The sequence below is a fragment of the Dama dama genome, chromosome 5, assembly GCF_033118175.1.
Source record: "Dama dama isolate Ldn47 chromosome 5, ASM3311817v1, whole genome shotgun sequence".
In the NCBI taxonomy this organism is placed as follows: Eukaryota; Metazoa; Chordata; class Mammalia; order Artiodactyla; family Cervidae; genus Dama; species Dama dama.
In genome coordinates, this window is record NC_083685.1 from 116,303,936 (window position 1) to 116,323,623 (window position 19,688).

Genomic DNA, 19,688 nt, shown 5'->3' on the forward strand with positions numbered 1-19,688 from the left:
TAAGTAATTTTTTCTAAATATTTCCAGGATGCTTTACCACTCATTTTTATATAGGATCAGAATAATACTAATATTTTCAGGGGGCTTCCCTAATAGCGCAGATGGTAAAGAATCCATCTGCAATGCAGGAGACCCCGGTTTGATTCCTGGGTCAGGAAGATCCGCTGGAGAAGGGATAGGCTACCCACTCCAGTATTCTTGGGCTTCCCTTGTGGCTCAGCTGGTAAAGAATCCATCTGCAATGTGGAAGACCTGGGTTCAATCCCTGGGTTGGGAAGATCCCCTGGAGAAGGGAACGGCTACCCACTCCAGTATTCTGGCCTGGAGAATTCCATGGACTGTATAGTCCATGGGGTCACAAAGAGTCGGACACGACTGAACGACCTTCACTTCACTATGAAGGAAGAGCAATAGCAAGAAATTTTGCTTAGAGATTTTGGAATACTAAAGGGGCCTGTCCACATGGCCTTCCAACTCCCAACATGCACATATCTCTAACTTGCATTTGCACATATTATCATTCTTTGGGGCCCAGGACTTCAAACTCCAGGTCCTGAGCTGGGAAAGTTGTAAAAGTATATAAAGAAATTAATCTGTGATTTGATCCTTAATGGTATCTTCTGAATTCCAGACAGAGTTACTGGCCACATGGCAGTTTCTGAAACTAAAGCAAAATTTAAACTGAATCCTTTAACAAAAGTACCCAGCTTGCAAAGTAGGAGGTAAGTTATGAATTAAGATGATCTATATATTAAGATAAAGAATTATTAAGGTGGTGAATATATTAGATACATAAAGGCTATCATGAAACAAGCGAGAAACCTCCTCAGGGATCCATTCTGTGATAAAGTTAATTATAAAACAAAACATCTGAATTGAAGATAAATATTTTTTATGAAAAGAAATATATATACATACATATATGTGTATATATATATCCTTTTGACTAGAGAAGGAAAGAGGGAGAATCCCTTAGTGGTACAGTGGTTAGGACTCAGTGCTGTCACTGCTGAGGGCCCCGGTTTGATCTCTGGTCAGCGAACTGAGATCCCACAAGTTGTGTGATTCAGCAAAAAAAAAAGAGAAACAAGAGAGTTCTCCCAAACAAGAGGCTATTTTTGTGTGCCGGGACAGAATACTCCAGAGGGCTAGAGGTTGTCAGTTATACATTAAGACATATTAAGTATCAGTTTAAAGGAGAATGAATTTAGAGGATAATAAACTCCTAAGCGTCTGAATACAGAAAAAGAGTATGTAGCTCAAAAATGGCCAGTAAAATGGAATCTGGTAAATTAACTCTGACTAACCTTGGGCTAAAGTTGGGATGGGGACTTCCCTGATGGTCCACTGGTTAAGACTCCAAGGGGGTTCAATCTCTGATCAGGGAACTAAGATCTAAAATGCCAAGTGGTTCAAAATATAAAAAATAAAGTGAAATTTTAAAAATAAAATTGGGAAGGGAAGTTTGCCTGTGACATTAACAATAGTTTTTTCTCAATCTGATAACTACAAATTCCAATAAACAGTGGAATGACTGAAAGTAAAAGCCTGGTGCAAATTTTATCAGATCATAAGTCGAGAAGCCTCTCTCCTCTCTCACAGTTATCCATTTTCCTTGTCACTTTTAGAGTATTTCTCCTAATGTCCTTAACCATGCCTTTGCTACAGGAATGTATTACTAACTTTCTTTATTGGGACACGGGTAAGACAACCTTGTGTGTGTGTATGCATGCACACATGCACATACACACACACGCTCATTTGCGAACAACTCTTTGTGACTCCATGAACTGTAGTCTGGCTGTCCATGGAATTTTCCAGGCAAGAATACTGGAGTAGGTTGCCATTTCCTTCTCCAGGTTATCTTCCCAACCCAGGGATTGAACCCGAGTCTCTTGAATCTCCTGCACTGGCAGTCAGGTTCTTTACCATCTGAACCACCAGGGAAGCCAGGAACCACCAGGACCTTAGAGCAGCCAGATTCCTCGATCTCATTGTTCCTTTACCCTTCATTACAAACTGCCTTTTGAAGTGGTGACTTCCTTGTCACTGAAAGTAGTCAAGCAAAGATCAGATAATATCACATGTAGAGGGAATTCCTACATGAGATGAGAAGCTATACTGGGTTCATTCCAAATCTAAAGTTTTTTGAACCTATGAAACACTGTAAAATAAAATAATTTTTTGAGTAAAAAAAAAACCCATTTCTCATCTTTGATCCAAGATAAGGTTTGGAATTCTGCCACGAGTATGTTTTTTTTTTTTAATGTAACTAATAAAGACTTCATAGTACTATTCAACTTCAGCTTCTTCAGTGTTACTGGTCGGGGCATAGACTTGGATTACCATGATAATGAATGGTTTGCCTTGGAAATGAACAGAGATCATTCTGTCGTTTTTGAGATTGCATCCAAGTACTGCATTTCGGACTCTTGTTGACTCTGATGGGTACTCCATTTCTTCTAAGGGATTCCTGCCCACAGTAGTAGATATAATGGTCTATACATCATTTGGCCTTGGAGTACAGAATGAAGCAGGGCAAAGGCTAATACAGTTTTGCAAAGAGAACGCAATGGTCATAGCAAACACCCTCTCCCAATTGCACAAGAGAAGACTCTACACATGGACATCACCAGATGGTCAACACCGAAATCAGATTGATTATATTCTTTGCAGCCAAAGAGAAGCTCTATACAGTCAGCAAAAACAAGACCGGGAGTTGACTCAGATCATGAACTTATTGCCAAATTCAGACTGAAATTGAAGAAAGTAGGGAAAACCACTAGACCATTCAGGTATGACCTAAATCAAATCCCTTATGACTATACAGTGGAAGTGAGAAATAGATTTAAGGGACTAGATCTGATAGACAGAGTGCCTGATGAACTATGGACAGAGGTTCATGACATTGTACAGGAGACAGGAATCAAGACCATGCCCAAGGGAAAAAAAAAATGCAAAAAATCAAAATGGCTGTCTGAGGAGGACTTACAAATAGCTGTGAAAAGAAGAGAAGTAAAAAGCAAAGGAGAAAAGGAAAGATATTCCCATTTGAATGCAGAGTTCCAAAGAATAGCAAGGAGATATAAGAAAGCCTTCCTCAGTGATCAATGCAAAGAAATAGAGGAAAACAACAGAATAGGAAGGACTAGAGATCTCATCAAGAAAATTAGAGATACCAAGGGAACATTTCATGAAAGATGGGATCGATAAAGGACAGAAATGGTATGGACCTAACAGAAGCAGGAGATATTCAGAAGAGGTGGCAAGAATACACAGAAGAACTGTACAAAAAAGATCTTCATGACCCAGATAATCACGATGGTGTGATCACTCACCTAGAGCCAGACATCCTGGAATGTGAAGTCAAGTGGGCCTTACGAAGTATCACTACAAACAAAGCTAGTGGAGGTGATGGAATTCCAGTAGAGCTCTTTCAAATCCTGAAAGATGATGCTATGAAAGTGCTGCACTCAATATGCCAGCAAATTTGGAAAACTCAGCAGTGGCCACAGGACTGGAAAAGGTCATTTTCATTCCAATCCCTAAGAAAGGCAATCCCAAAGAATGCTGAAACTACTGCACAATTGCACTCATCTCACACACTAGTAAAAGTAATGCTCAAAATGCTCCAAACCAGGCTTCAGCAATACGTGAACTGTGAACTTCCAAATGTTCAAGCTTGTTTTAGAAAAGGCAGAGGAACCAGAGATCAAATTGCCAACATCCGCTGGGTCATCAAAAAAGCAAGATAGTTGCAGAAAAACATCTATTTCTGCTTTATCAACTATGCCAAAGCCTTTGACTGTGTGAAGTGAAGTGAAGTCGCTCAGTAATGTCCGACTCTTTGTAACCCCATGGATTGTAGCCTACCAGGCTCCTCCATCCATGGGATTCTCCAGGTAAGAATACTGGAGTGGGTTGCCATTTCCTTCTTCAGGGGATCTTCCCGACCCTGGGTCTCCCGCATTGGAGGCAGACGCTTTAACCTCTGAGCCACCAGGGAAGCCCAAAATCTGGTGGTGGTGGTTTAGTTGCTAAGTTGTGTCCAACTCTTGGGGTCCCATGGACTGTAGCCTGCCAGGCTCCTCTGTCCATGGGATTCTTCAGGCAAGAATACTGGAGTGGGTTGCCATTTCCTTCTCCAGAGGATCTTCATGATCCAGGAATCGAACCCGGGTCTCCTATATTGCAGGCAGATGATTTACCAACTGAGCTATGAGGGAAGCCCTCTTGACTGTGTGGATCACAATAAACTGTGGAATATTCTGAAAGAGATGGGAATACGAGACCACCCGACCTGCCGCTTGAGAAACCTATATGCAGGTCAGGAAGCAACAGTTAGAACTGGACATGGAACAACAGACTGGTTCCAAATAGGAAAAGGAGTACATCAAGGTGGTATATTGTCACCCTGCTTATTTCACTTATATGCAGAGTACATCATGAGAAACACTGGGCTGGAAGAAGCACAAGCTGGAATCAAGATTGCTGGGAGAAATATCAATAACCTCAGATATGCAGATGACACCACCCTTATAGCAGAAAGTGAAGAAGAACTAAAGAGCCTCTTGCTGAAGGTAAAAGAGGAGAGTGAAAAAGTTGGCTTAAAGCTCAACATTCAGAAAACTAAGATCATGGCATCTGGTCCCATCACTTCATGGCAAACAGAGGGGGAAACAGTGGAAACAGTGGCTGACTTTATTTTTTGGGGCTCCAAAATCACTGCAGATGGTGACTGAAGCCATGAAATTAAAAGATGCTTACTCCTTGGAAGGAAAGTTATGACCAACCTAGATAGCATATTAAAAAGCAGAGACATTACTTTATCAACAAAGGTCCATCTAGTCAAGGCTATGGTTTTTCCAGTGGTCATGTATGGATGTGAGAGTTGGACTATAAAGAAAGCTGAGTGCTGAAGAATTGATGCTTTCCAACTGTGGTGTTGGAGAAGACTCTTGAGAGTCCCTTGGACTGCAAGGAGATCCAACCAGTCCATCCTAAAGGAGATCAGTCCTGGATGTTCATTGTAAGGATTGATGTTGAAGCTGAAACTCCAATATTTTGGCCACTGATGCGAAGAGCTGACTCATTTGAAAAGACCCTGATGTTGGGAATGATTGAAGGCAGAAGGAGAAGGGGACAACAGAGGATGAGATGGTTGGATGGCATCACTGACTCAATGGACATGAGTTTGGGTAAACCCCAGGAGTTGGTGATGGACAGGGAGGCCTGGCGTGCTGCGGTTCATGGGGTTGCTAAGAGTTCGACATGACTGAGAAACTGAACTGAACTGAATTAAATAAAGACATGAGATGATTCCCTTAAGGAGGGCCTGACAAACTACTCCAGTGTTCTTGCATGGAAAATTTCAAGGACAGAGGAGCCTGGTGGCCCCCAATCCATGGGGTCACAAAGAGTCAGACACAACTGAGTGATGGAGCATAATAAGACTTGCATTGCCTGGCCTTCTACTTTCCTCTTGCTTCTTGAGATCTTCATATTTCTCCATCTACTGCATCATTTATATCATGTGAAAATAATCTATTTATATTTAGAATTATAAACAATGAATATAAAATAACCTGAGTAAAGGTACCAAGTCAGTAATAAAAAGCAAACACCAGAAGAAATCAATGTTAGCAAAAGCTGAGAAAATAATACTAATTAGATCAAATTCCATGTCAAAAATGTTTGAGATTGGTGCATTTTGAGACCTTATCAACTTCTTTTTTCCCAGGTCCCTCTTTAAAAATGATCTGATGAATATGCTAGATACTGTATAGGATACTAAATTCATAAACCATCATTTTTTAATCTAACTTCCATGTTTATATTTCTTCTAGTTTTACTTTTTAAATTTATTATTGTAAAAGCACAAAAACGAAGAGATTACATATTTCTTAAAACCTTTAATTCTACTAGTATCAAAACTAAATGTTGGGAGGGGATATATGTATACTTATGGTAGATTCACATAGTTGTTCAGCAGAGACTAACATAATGTTGTAAAGCAATTATCCTCCAATTAAAAATATATTTTTAAAAAATACAAAAAAAATTTTAAAACCAGATGTATTTTAAATAAAACATATCCATAAAAGTGTGTTTATTATATCTTTTCAAACACCAGAGAAGAATTCACAACAGATACATACCTCCTGCACATTAAAATAGGGCAATGCTCCCCTTAGAGGCTAGCCTAGAATAGTCCTCCAGGAGTTCCCACTGAATGATCAGTAAGAACACTCTGTCGGAGGGCAGCCTGGGGGTGCAGTGTATCCTTTGAGGATTGATTTTGTTTATTTGTTCAGCAAATATTAAGTACCCTTTGTATACCAGGGATTCTTTTAAACATTGACGATGTAGCAATAAACCAAATTGACAAAAAAAAAAAAAGTGTGTTTATTATAAATTTATTATTAAATGACCATAATATTAGTAATCCAATTTTGCATAATACATTTTTATGTTCCTAAAATAATAATACATCACTGCAGATATTTATAAAATATCCCCAAAGTATTAATCTACTCCTTTTTTTCAGATCTTATTTTCTGAGGAAACAACAGGTCATCCAGAGTTCCAAACCTTCCAGAACTGTTCTCTCTTGATGAGAGATGTTAATAGATAGATCCAGTTGGCATGAGACACTGAGCAGCAGGGGGAGGTGGGAGATTGGCAGAAATCAACCTACTGCTATCTCCCCATGTGCTGGTAAAAATACAGTTTGGCAAAGTTGTAAAATAAACATGAAGGCAAAAGTTTTGCTATAAGTATATTCATCATAATAAGATTATTTAAACATTAAAAATTTGAAACAACTTCTATTTCTAACAATAGGAATCATGTAAGGCTTATGTTCTTCAGCACTGGAGTCAAATAAACCTGGATTTTAATCCCAGGGCTTCCATTTATTATCTTTCTGACTCAGGACAAGTTATTTAATCCCTCTGAGCCTCAGTTTCCTCTTGTAAAATGGAAGAAATCAAAAATTTTAAGGGGTTAGGGTGATGGGCAAGTCTAGGACAGAAGAGGACCTCCATGGCCAATATCACTGCCCATCCTGTAGCTATTGGCAATTGACAGTAACAGGTCCCTTAGGTAGTGTGACTTGGTATATTTTGATACTTACAGACACTCCAGTCAGCAAAAACTGATGAATGAAACTAATATTTGCTGGTTTCAATACACATCTCTTTTCTCAGGGATAAAGATTTACCAGGACTTCTGCCATGTCAATTACAGCACAAAGAAAGGAAGTTGAGCCCTTCACAAATGCGAGGTAATGAGAACCATGCTCTAATTAATATGAATCAACTAATTAGTATAAACATCTAATTAGTATAAACAACTGTGAAACAAGTTGTTTCATAGGGGTATAGATGAACAATTCTAAAACTATTGTACATGTATACATAGGTTGAATATGTAAGTAACTGAATGGTAGATTGTGGGATCCAGGTTTCTCTCTGTTGGAGTGAGAGGTTTCAGATAAACAAGGGGAGAAGGCTAAAGTGAAACAGTGGAACTCATGTTTAAACTCATGTTTAGCTTCATATGGATGCAGATGGATATATCAAGAAATAGAGATATGTGTATGTACATGGATTAGTATATGTGCATATACTTACTAGCTCTGTTTGCTGAGAAGGCAGAAGCACTGACACCCTCGTAGCCACAAGCATACCTAGCACCCAGATCTAGATTTCCAGTGTCAGTCTTCTGTCAAAGAACCAGAGTTCCTTGGACAAATGGCTGATTCGAGGGCTTGGATGGAGAATATACAAGATGAACATGGAATAGCTTGCAGTGCCAGAAAGTTAGGAGATGCTCAAAATACAAAAGAACAGGAGCATGTCAAAGGGATACAGAAGCCAACCTTAAAGAGCTCACAGCAGCCAGAGCTGGAACAATTTGAATAATAAAAATGAATACTATTGGATTATAACTCAAAGCATAAAGAAAAATTGATGTCCCTAATGACAAAATAAATGATTGAGTTTTTTTAAATCAAGAAGATACCAATCTCTCTTACAAAAGAAATCCAAATAATGTATTAATAGATACTACCTCTTCCAGGAGGTGGAGCTTAATTCCCTATTCCCCTGGGCCCTCTATCCCTTTAACCTGGACTACCCTTAGTGACTTCCTTCCATTCCTTCCAAAGAGTAGAATATGAAAAAGAAGGGAAAGTAATTTACACTGGAAAAATCTGACAAACTTTACCTCATCAGTGATAAGTCATGTTGATAGCCTTGACATAATGATGAGAACACCACTTCACTTCTGTGGTTTTCCTTCCCCAAACCCATAATCTCAGGCTAACCATGAGAAAAACAGCAGAAAAACCCAAATTGAAGAACTTCCACAAAACACCTGAATAACACTCCTCAAAACTGGCAAGAGTGTCAGCAAAAAAAAAAAGAAAGAAAGAAAGACTGATAAACTGTTAGAGAGAAGAGGCCAAAAAAAAACATGACAACTAAATGTAATAATGTAATGTGGACAGGATCCTGGAACAGGAAAAGAGTGGAGGGAAGAACCAGTAAAATCCAAATAACGTATGCAGTTTAGTTACTAGTACTACACCAATGTTGGCTTCGTGATGTGACAAATGTACTATAGTAATGTTAGATGTTAATGATACAGGAATCTACAGGAACTCTCTGTGCTCTCTTTGCAACTACATCTAAAACCAATCTGAAATAAAATCAAAAATAAATTTTGAAACCTAACCCCACATAACATCACCTCTCTGACCTCTCCTACTCCTTTCCTCTAGCTCACTCTGCTCCAGCCACGCTAGCATCCTTGCTATTCCTGGAATGTGCTGGGCCCATTCCCCTAGGATCTTTGCTCCAGCTCTTCCCTCTGCCTAGCCCTCTCTTCCCTTCCTCCAGATACCCACTTTCTCACCTTTCAAGTCTTTGCTCAAATCTTACCTTTTAATACAAGCAACCTATCCTTCAATCCCTAGAAATCCCAAACCCCCGACCCTGTGTTACTTTTTCTTTTCCATAGCACTTACCACCTTCTAACATGCTCTCTAACTTACCTATTTATTACATTTGTATAAAGGCAGAATCTTTGTTTAGTGCACTAACGTATCCTAGGCACTTAGAGCAGCACCTGGCACATAGAAGGCATGTAGTAAGTATTTGCTGATTAAGCTTCATGAATGCCTACTACATGCCAGAAATACTGGGAGAAAAAAAAGAAACAGGTCAGAGATAGTTCCAGCCCCTGAGAAGCCTGCCTTATATCAAGGGAAAAAGAGGTTAATTTTTCACATAACTATAGAGCAGTAATTTCTATAGAATTAATCACTCTTGTACATAGAGGCACTAAAACTCGAATGCGATATGAAATCTTTTATTCTGGTGCCTCTTAGAGACTACCTTGTTCTGGATTGACCCCTTCATTTACTAATTTGGGGCTTTCCTGGTGGTTCAGATGGTATAAAGTCAGCCAGCAAGGCTGGAGACCTGAGTTCGATCCCTAGGTTGGGAAGATCCCCTGAAGAGGGCAGTGGCAACCCCCTCCAGTATTCTTTTTTTTTTTTTTCCAACTTATTTTATTTTATTTTTCATTTATTTTTATTAGTTGGAGGCTAATACTTTGCAATATTATAGTGGTTTTTGCCATACATTGACATGAATCAGCCATGGATTTTCATGTATTCCCCATCCCGATCCCCCCTCCCGCCTCCCTCCCCATCCGATCCCTCTGGGTCTTCCCAGTGCACCAGCCCTGAGCACTTGTCTCATGCATCCAACCTGGGCTGGTGATCTCCAGTATTCTTGCCTGGAGAATTCCATGGACAGAGGAGCCTGGTGGGCTATAGTCCCTGGGGGTTCAAAGAGTCGAACAGGACTGAACAACTAACACTTTACTAATTTTAGAAAATGTATACCTAATTTTGACTCCAGTTAATGCCTTGAGTATTTCTTTGAAAAAACTGAGTCTGTACAGAACATTCAGACCTCACAGTTCTATGTAAGTCAGAAGTCAGATGGGCTCTCCTGGTTCCTCTTTGCTGGGGTCTTACAAGGCCAAAATGAAGGTGTTGGCCAGCCCGGCCTTTTATCTGGAGGCTCTGGAGGAGCATCCACGTAGTGGCTTGTTCAGGTTTTTGGCAGAATGCAGTTCCTTGCAGTCATAGGGCTCAGGGCCCAACTTCCTTGCTGACTGATACCCAGGAGTCTCTCTCAGTCCCTTAAGTCTACCTGAATTCCACATCACCTTCCCTCTCTATCTTCAAACCAGCAACAACCTGTCAAATCCAGCTGCTTTGAATCTCTCACTTCTGCCACATCTCTCTTGCTTCATAAGGGATCCATTCAGATAATCTAGGAAATCTACCTTAATTACATCTGCAAAATCCCTTCTGTCATGTAAAGTAATACATTCACTGGTTCCAGGAATTAGGGTGTGAACATTTTTCAAAAGCCATTTTTGCCTACATTTTGCTTTTCCACCAAGTAGTTTAATCTAGTTCAAATCTCATGGAAGGACACTGTCCTTTATAAGAAATGCCCATTAAGTACACAGATTTCTGTAAATGCGTTTTCAGAACATGACCTCCAACAGTATTGTCTGTCCCAATTCCATCAGAATATGTGTTTATTCTTAAATAACTGTCCTAACTTAATTCTATTTCCCCAGCTTTCCAAGATGCCTACAATTTCTTTAACAAGGATAAAACTGGCTGTATTGATTTACATGGAATGATGTGCACTTTAGCTAAGTTGGGAATGAATCTAATGAAGCACGATGTCTATAATGAATTAAGATGTGCTGATATTGATCGTGAGTACTTTGACTTGCCATTTTTTATAAAGATTTTTATAAATACATTTTTTTCTCAGACTATATAAACATGAGAAGTAAGCCTCATTTATTTGCCAAAAGTACATATATGTATTTCTCTTTAAAGTTATCAGTGAGGTATGTGTACAAGTTATGAAATTGAATTAAAGCTACAAAATGGGCTAGTTTTTGAAAAGGCCTGTATGGAAACCAAAAGTGACTGTTGTATTTAATATCAAATTCAGATTATCTGTCATAATATACATTTTGGAGAGTACCTTGAAATAACAGAAAGACATTGACAATTTCAAAAATAACCTGTTACTGTTACCCAAAAACTGGACTCGCCTCTTACTGGGTGTTGAGCCAAAAGACACAACCAAGCCTAAGAGCAGAAGAAGGGAGGATTCATTACTTGCAAAAAGTAAAGAGAACACTGAGGATATTTCCCAAAGCAATTTCTCCCCAACTGCAATACTGGAGAGGTTTTAAGCTAAGGTTGCATACCTATTCACTGAGGGGCTTGAGCAAAGGAGAATGCAGCACAGAATTGGGGCAAAGGTCAAATAGAGCCCAGGCTCGAGTTGATGGGGGTCATGATGGTCAGCAAAGGTCGGCATCTACCATCCTGAGGCTCTAGGTAGTCTGGTGGTTCAGAGCTCAAGGGGGTTTGGATCCTGGGAAACAGCTCAAGAATGTGCTTCAGGCTAATCTTTACCTTAGAAACTGAACTGGGAGTCTTTACAACTGATATATTATCTCCTGGTAATACCTGTTTGTTCTTACATTCTTCATTCCTTTAAAATAATTAACTATGTAACTCAGCTGGTAAAGAATTGCCCGCAATGCAGGAGACTTGGGTTCGATCCCTGGGTTGGGAAGAACCCCTGGAGAATGGAAAGGCTACCCACTCTGGTATTCTGGCCTGGAGAATTCCGTGGACTGAATGGTCCATGGAGTCGCAAAGAATCGGACATGACTGAGTGACTTTCACTCACTTCACTAGAATATAGCATATTCTTCTACAAGGACAAGCACTGTGGCCATATTTAGATGACAAAATGGCTTAGGCCTAAAGTGACTTCTCTTATGTCAAGATATTTAGGTCTAGTTTTCTTCTTCCCAGAATCCTCTACCATATCTGCCTGCATTACCAAGGATATCCAAGCCCTTTGTTTCTGTTTGAATCATAATGGTATAAATCTTCCTTCCATCACTAGAGCCACCTATGTTGAATCTTAAATGCCACAGCACTTTTATTGATATTTTTTAAAGCATGTAAGTAGTGTTTTCTTTGAATACTAGTGATTATTAGCCCAAGCTAGTATGTTGTATGGAATAAGTATTCAGCACAGTACCTTTTCCCACCACACCCCACTCACCTGCCAGTGTCCCAGTCAATCAGCAGCACCCTTCATGGGAGTCAGTCACCATTTAATTCAAGTGTCACTTGTTTCCACTAACTCTGCCCAAATTTTCATCCTTTCATTGAAACACACTCCAGTAGCACTTGTTATCCTTTTAGAGGAAAGGGGTACAATTCAGGGATAGCCTAATAATAAAATATAGAGGTGGATGTGAAATGGGAAGGTGAATATAGCCTTCTTCTGATCCTTGGATCTCTGTTGCAGAGGATGGGAAGGTGAACTTCTCAGACTTTTTAAAGGTGCTAACAGATAAGAACCGCTTCCTTAAGGCTGTGGGTAAGTATGTTGCTGAATAGATGGCAGTGGGGGTAGTTGCAATTCACTGCATATTAAATATTGTTCCTTTAGACCTCCAATCAGGAAGGTGTAGTCTGGGATGTGATTTACTTTTGTACTGCTCCTCTTAAAACAAATTTTGCTAAGGAAATTGATACAGTTTTAGAATTTTAACTTAAATCCATCAAGTCCTTCTGCAGGAGACACTGCTCTTTGGACTTCAGTGAGAACAGTCAGGCAGTGGTGTAGAAAATTTTGGTCACCTTTTATATTTATATACCACTCTGGCATTCTTGCCTGGAGAATTCCAAGGACAGAGGAGCCTGAAAGGCTATAGTCCGTGGACTTGCAGAGATGGACACGACTGAGCAACCAACACTTTATATTACTTTAATTCTTTACCAAATGCATGTGCTACTTTGGGAGGTATTACTCTTACAAAAGGAAAATGTATACATATAGCACTCTAAATGTTTGGGGCTTCCCCAGTGGCTTGGGCAGTAAAAAATCTGCCTGCAATGCAGGAGACCTAGGTTCGATCCCTGAGTTGGGAAGACCCCCTGGAGGAGGAAATGGCAACCCACTCCAGTATTCTTGCCTGGAGCATTCCATGGACAAAGGAGCCTGGTGGGCTACAGTCCATGGGCTAAGCGACCAACACTTTCACTTCATATATTTTTAGAAAAATGCCGTCTCTCTCATGCATATTTGTGTATAGATAATTCACTATTCCTGAAAAAATCTTCATCACCCCAATAAACCTCTGCCCTCAGTGTGAGAGCAGGAGAGTCTGCTGGAGGTTCCAGAACATGTTCTCACATAAGGTTTAAACAACTTGGAGATATACTCAAATTATTGCTATTAGTTCTCTAATGGTTTGTTTATGAGTTTAACAAGCTGCCTTGGAAAATCTGACCTTATTCATATCATGTTTTCCCGATAAATACATTCCAAATTCCAGATACTGTATACAGTTTTAAAAAAGACATCCTTTCATAAGCTATGAACTGTCTTAGTATAAACAGAAGTTACTGTTTCAAGTATTGCTATAGTAACAAGGGTTTGCCTGCACACCAGAGTTATGTTTATCAACAGTTCCTTTTCATAGACGAACAGAATAGTCCTTAACACATAATTCATGTTTATGTTAAATGTATTACTACATTTACTTAGAAGTCACTGAACTAAAAGTATTTCATTTTAAATCCCATGATTATTTTGTCTGTTCAGTAATCAAAATGACCTTCCTGCCAAACAGAACAGACTTTGAATGTTTGTTTATAATTCTTTAGTTTTTAACTTGGTTTTAATATTGTATATACAGTAAAATGACTGTCACTTTAACACTTTTTATGATCATTTTTTTTCAGAAGGCATTTTGAATTTTTTTTTCTCTCCATAGTTCCAGAAAAGGAGACCTGTTTAGATTTAGTTGGCAACCCAGGAATCCTGTTGTTTGAAATCCTATCAAAGCTTATAGAGACTTCAGCCTTACCCAAAAAGGCAATATCGGAAATAGTAAGGTAGGTGGCAAAGGAACAAAAATGACCTCAGTAACACTTAGGAGGATTCTGCAAGGCAGCTGCCTCTCCCTGACATCCTAACATCACCACAGATCTGCCCCAAAACAAGGAGAAGGTGTACAGGCAGCTAGCTGCTCATGTGCCGCAACATGAGACCTCACAGCGCTGCCTAGTTCTGAAACTGCGAGGCTGATTCAGACCATCTTAGGACCCCACTGAGAGCCTAAGATAGCCCAGAAAGTTCAGCTTCGGAAGTTCCCTGGTGGCCTGGTGGTTAAGATTCCAGGCTTTCAGTGTGGTGACCCAGGTTCAATCCCTGATAAGGGAACTGAGATCCTGCAAGTCCAGCAACATGACCAAAAAAAAAGTTCAGCTTCTCCTACTCTAGGCTAAAAAAGTGCAGAGGAATAAGACTGTTCTGGAATGATTTGGGGTGACCTTGGAAACTGAGTTTGAATATAAGATACTCCCATTCACACTGGATCTCTCAGGAACTCTGATAAAGTCCTTTGCGACAAAGTACAGCAATGTCATACCTCCTAAAGTAGTGTTTGGACTGGAGCGGAGCCAAAATTAGACTTAGAATAGGATAAGGAAACATTCTCACACCCAAATGTGTTTATTCCAGCAAATGTCACTGAAGATACATTTCCTCAATATAGTTCTATCATGGTATTGCAAAAATTAAATGTTGCCATTATCAGTCTTTTTAAAGCATTCTACTTTGAAAAGCATTATTCTTTCAAATCGTTCTACTATCCCACTTAAAGAGATTTAAAAATACAGAATACCACCAACAATGTAAAATATCCTCTGCTCCTCAACAGGTAATCTCTATATACTGTCCCACATCTTGATCAGATGTAGAACAGAGGGTGCACAACATTCTACACTTCATCCCAAGTCAAATACATTTGTTAAATCCCTGATATTGGTACACAAATGTATCACATTCTTAACCTCTCAGCCTCAGTTTCCTCACCTGTAGAATGAGAATAATAATACCCATAACACAATTATAGGGCAATTGTAAGGACATCTGGTAATGCAGGTACAGTGCTTAGCAAACATAAGACCTCAGTGAATGTTAGCTATTATCATTATGTGTCATGTATATGGGCTTCCCTGGTGGCTCAGAAGGTAAAGAGTCTACTGCAATGCAAAAGACCTGGGTTTGATACCTGTGTTGGGAAAATCCCCTGGAGAAGGCAATGGCTACCCACTCCAGTATTCTTGCCTGAATTCCATGCACAGAAGAGCCTGGGAGGCTATAGTTCGTGGAGTTACAAGAGTCGGACATGACTATGGGACTAACATTTTCACTTTCAACTATGTATATAAGCATAGAATATACATATTATCTATTTTAATCCTCACATACATGGCAACGAAGATCCCACATGCTGCAACTAAGACCCAGCACAGCCAAATTGAAAAAAAAAAGAAGAGAATCAAGATAGTAAGGAATCGAGAAACCAAGGCCACAGAGAAATACAACAGGATAGGTTTTACACCAGTATTAAATACTAAAGTGAGGCCAGGTAAAATGAGGACTGAATGGATGGAATTAGCTTTGGTAGTTTAAGAAATCATAAGTAAACTTCAGTTCCAAAAGGATGATGGGAAGAAAGCCAAGTTTTTGAGGGTTAAAACATCCCCCAGAGGGATGGGTTGGAGAGGGAGGTGGGAGGGGGGATCGGGATGGGGAACACATGTAAATCCATGGCTTATTCATGTCAATGTATGGCAAAAAAAGAAAATAAATGAATAAATAAAAAATTTTAAAAAAATAGCAGTCACGTTAAATATACTAGAATAAGTGCATGTTTTAACTTTTTCTCCCTTCTGAAATTGCACTAAAATAATAGTAAAAGCATTTTAGAGGGCATAAAAACAGGAAGAAGAGCTGAAAAATGATATCCACATAACTGGAAGCTGGACAGGAAATGAATGACTGTTTACAGGCTAGTGAGATCAGAAGAAGCTGAAACTTGAATGGCTTCAGTAGAGAAGGTCAAGACACAAGCCAGTTCTCACTGCAGAACATTGAAACACTCAGGAACTGAGACACTGGGAACCTCTAAAGGCAGCAGAAGTGTAGGGAGCCCAAAATAGGAATACTAGTTAAAAGCAGCATTGAGAAGCAGGTTGACCCTTAGATTCCTCTCTCTTATCCCACACAACCAAGTGACTGCTTGGCAGTTAACTCTCTGAAGAGGTTGTACCAGAAAGATTGTTTGGGCTCAGGGAGGTCAGACATAACTGAGGATGAGGGTATCAGTGAAAACAGGGTTACATGAAAGTCCACTTACTGAATGGTGAGACTCTACCAGCCACCTTCCCCTTCCCTAAATCTCATTAACAGCTAGACTTTTATACCAGATAAAATATTAGAGGACCCCTCTCAGAGAAATTGACTAGACAACCACAGAGAGAAACCCAGACAACCACAATTAAAAGACCCTTAATGAAACAACGCTCCAACCAGTTACCTGACAGTAAATTTCCTACTCAATAAGACCCACCACACTAAAGAGCTTCCGGTTGGCCTTAAAGAGTATTTATCATCATTCTTAAGTATGAATAGACATCCAAAGATCAAGAGATAGTTAAGGAAAATCTGTGTTAGTGAAGAAAGATTGAAACAGGAAAAAAAGAAAGAAGGGAAGGAGGGAAGAAAGGAAACAGTTGTAAACATAACCTGGTATATAATTATCAAATAAAGATTAGAGTTTCAGGGAAGGGAAAGTGTAGACTAGAACAGCAGTTTTCAAACTTGGGCTTGCATCAAGATCACCTAGAGCAATTGTCAGACCACATCACTGGACTCCAGGGTTTCTGATTCAGGCGGTTTTTGTGAGGCCCAAGAATTTATATTTCTAGGAAGTTCCCAGTGCTGCTGGTGCTGCTACAGGTTTGAGGACCACACCAGAGCCATCAAGACTGTAGGGATTCCTTTGAAAGAAAAGAAAGATGAGCCTTCAAGAACCTGGTAGGAATTAAATTACACTGAGAGAAGCAAGCATTATTCTATATTCAGAGACAAGTGAGAACATTGTGGATGGATGGATTCAAGACGAGGAGAGGAAGTACAAGTGGCTCAACATCAAAAAAAACAAGCAACCCTGCACTCCCCTGGTGGCTCAGTGGTAAAGAAACCACCTGCCAATGCAGGAGACACAGGTTTGATCCCTGGTCCAGGAAGATCCCACGTGCCACAGAGCAGCTAAGCCCACGCGCCACCGCTGTTGAGCCTGTGCTGTGGAGCCCGGAAGCAGAAACTACTGAGCCCATCTGCTGCAGTTACTGAAGCCCACTCGTCCTAGAGCCTGCGCTCAGCAACAAGAGAAGCCACCACCATAAGAAGCCTGTGTACCACAACAAGAGTAGCCCCTGCTTTCCTCAACTAGAGAAAAGCTTGTGCAACAGTGAAGACCCAGCACAACCAAGAATAAATAAATAAAATTTTAAAAAATCAACCCAATCAAAAAATGAGCAGAAGACCTAAATAGAAATTTCTCCAAAGAAGGCATACAGATGGCCAATAAGCACATGAGAAGATGCTCAACATTGTTAATCATTAGAGAAATGCAAATCAAAACTACAATGAGATATTACCTCATATCAGTCAGAATGACCGTCATCAAAAAGTCTACAAAAAATAAATACTGGAGAGGGTGTGGAGAAAAGAGAACCCTACTAAACTGCTAGTGGGAATATAAATTGGTCACAGCCACTATGGAAAACAATATTCAGATTCCTTAAGAAACTAAAACTAGAGCTACCATATGACCCAGAAATCCCACTCCTGGGCATATATCAGAGAAAAACCTGGTTTGAAAGGATATATCTAACATTCATTGCAGCACTATATACCTGGATGCAACCAAAATGTCCACTGATAGATGAATGGATAAAGAAGATGTGGTACATATATACAATGGAATATTACTCAGCCATTAAAAAGAATGAAATAATGCCGTTTGTAGCAACATGGATAAACTTGGAAATTATCACACTAAGTAAGCCAGACAGAGAAAGACAAATATGATATGATATCACTTATATGTGGAATCTTTTTAAAATGACACAAATTAACTTATTTACAAAACAGAAACAGACTCACAAACTTAGAGAATGAGCTTATGGTTTCTGGGGGGAAGAACAGGGGAAAGGAATAGTTAGGTAATTTGGGATGGACATGTACACACTGCTACATTTAAAATGGATAACCAACAAGGACCTACTGTATAGCACATAGAACTCTGTTCAATGTTATGTGGCAGCCTGGATGGGGGGGGAGTTTGGAGGAGAATGAAAATGTGTATATGTATGAGTGAGTGCCTTCATTGTTCACCTGAAACTATCACAACATTGTTTATTAATCGGCTATACCCCACTATAAAATAAAAAGTTTAAAATAGTAGCCAACAAGGACCTACAGGGAACCCTGCTCAATACTCTGTAACATCCTAAATGGGTAAATAATATGAACAAGAATAGATACATGTATACGGATAACTGAACCACTCTGTGGTACACTTGTAACTAATACAACATTGTTAAGCAACTATACTCCAATATAAAATACATTTTTTAAAAAAGGTTAGGGAAGGAAGTATCTGATTATAAACCAGACTCCAATCAGAACACGATTAGCACATCTCCTACCCAACCACTGCTGCAGCTCTGATATTTAGAACGAGTTCTTTCCCTCTTCCTGAGAGGAAAAGAAAGGTTCCCCATCACCATCCCAGAGAGGAGTGAAGCCTCCTGATGATGTAGTAGAAAGAAACCTGTGAAGTAGTGAGAAGAAAGGTCCTGTATCTTGTTCTCTAGAACACTCCTCCACTCAGGACACTGTGAGACCTTCCACTTTGGTACTGAAGGCCCCACTGCAGCAAAGCAGTGAGAAACATGTTTTTCCACTCAGGAGTGAGCGACCAGATCCCTACCTCAGCTGCTAAGAGGAGTCTCTGTCCCAGCAGCAAGAAGGAATCTGACCTGTCACTGATATTCCAAACATACCTTTGGGGATGTTTATACTGTGAATTAGAGTCCTTTATCATATGAAGCCTGTGGTACATAAAGAATTTATAACCTAAAATGGATAGTAACATATCTCCTAAATACATTCACACACATGACTGCACGTCCACATACACATGCACACACACACACACATTGTAAAGAATTACAGTAGTGATTTACTCTGGACATCTGTGGATAATAAGATTACTGGTAACATTTTCTTTATACTTTTCTAACTCTTCCAGATTTTCTGCAATGAGAATTTGTTTTAATTTAAAAAATGCTGCATTTTAAAACCCAACATAAAATTACTATATTATATACCTGTAGCATATGACATTGTACAGAAGCTGCACCTCAATTTTAAAAAACAAACCACAAAATAATATAATAGTAGACACGACTAATGTTTATAGTCAAGTTGATACCACTTAAGGGTTTGTCAGAGATCAAAACTGCTAGGTGTTTTTCTAGACAAGACTGGGAAGTCTTGGAGCGGAGGAAGGAAGCCAGAGCCCAGAGACTGTGTGAATAAAGTCATCAAATGGTCTGTGGAAAATGTCTGTAGATATTCTATAAATGTCACATAAATAATATTAAATGACTATACAAATTAAAC

At 39.5% G+C, this 19,688-nt stretch overlaps 1 protein-coding gene across 1 annotated transcript in view; it reads left to right on the forward strand.

Moving 5' to 3' along the window:
* Nucleotides 1-639: 639 nt before the first annotated feature.
* Nucleotides 640-19,688, forward strand: part of EFCAB3 (EF-hand calcium binding domain 3) — a 29,966-nt gene continuing 10,917 nt past the window's right edge. The window contains exons 1-5 of the mRNA XM_061141238.1: nucleotides 640-722; nucleotides 7,209-7,285; nucleotides 10,669-10,812; nucleotides 12,444-12,515; nucleotides 13,918-14,038. Coding sequence (XP_060997221.1) covers nucleotides 649-722; nucleotides 7,209-7,285; nucleotides 10,669-10,812; nucleotides 12,444-12,515; nucleotides 13,918-14,038 — 488 coding nt within the window. The 5' untranslated portion in view covers nucleotides 640-648. The remainder of the gene's footprint in view (nucleotides 723-7,208; nucleotides 7,286-10,668; nucleotides 10,813-12,443; nucleotides 12,516-13,917; nucleotides 14,039-19,688) is intronic.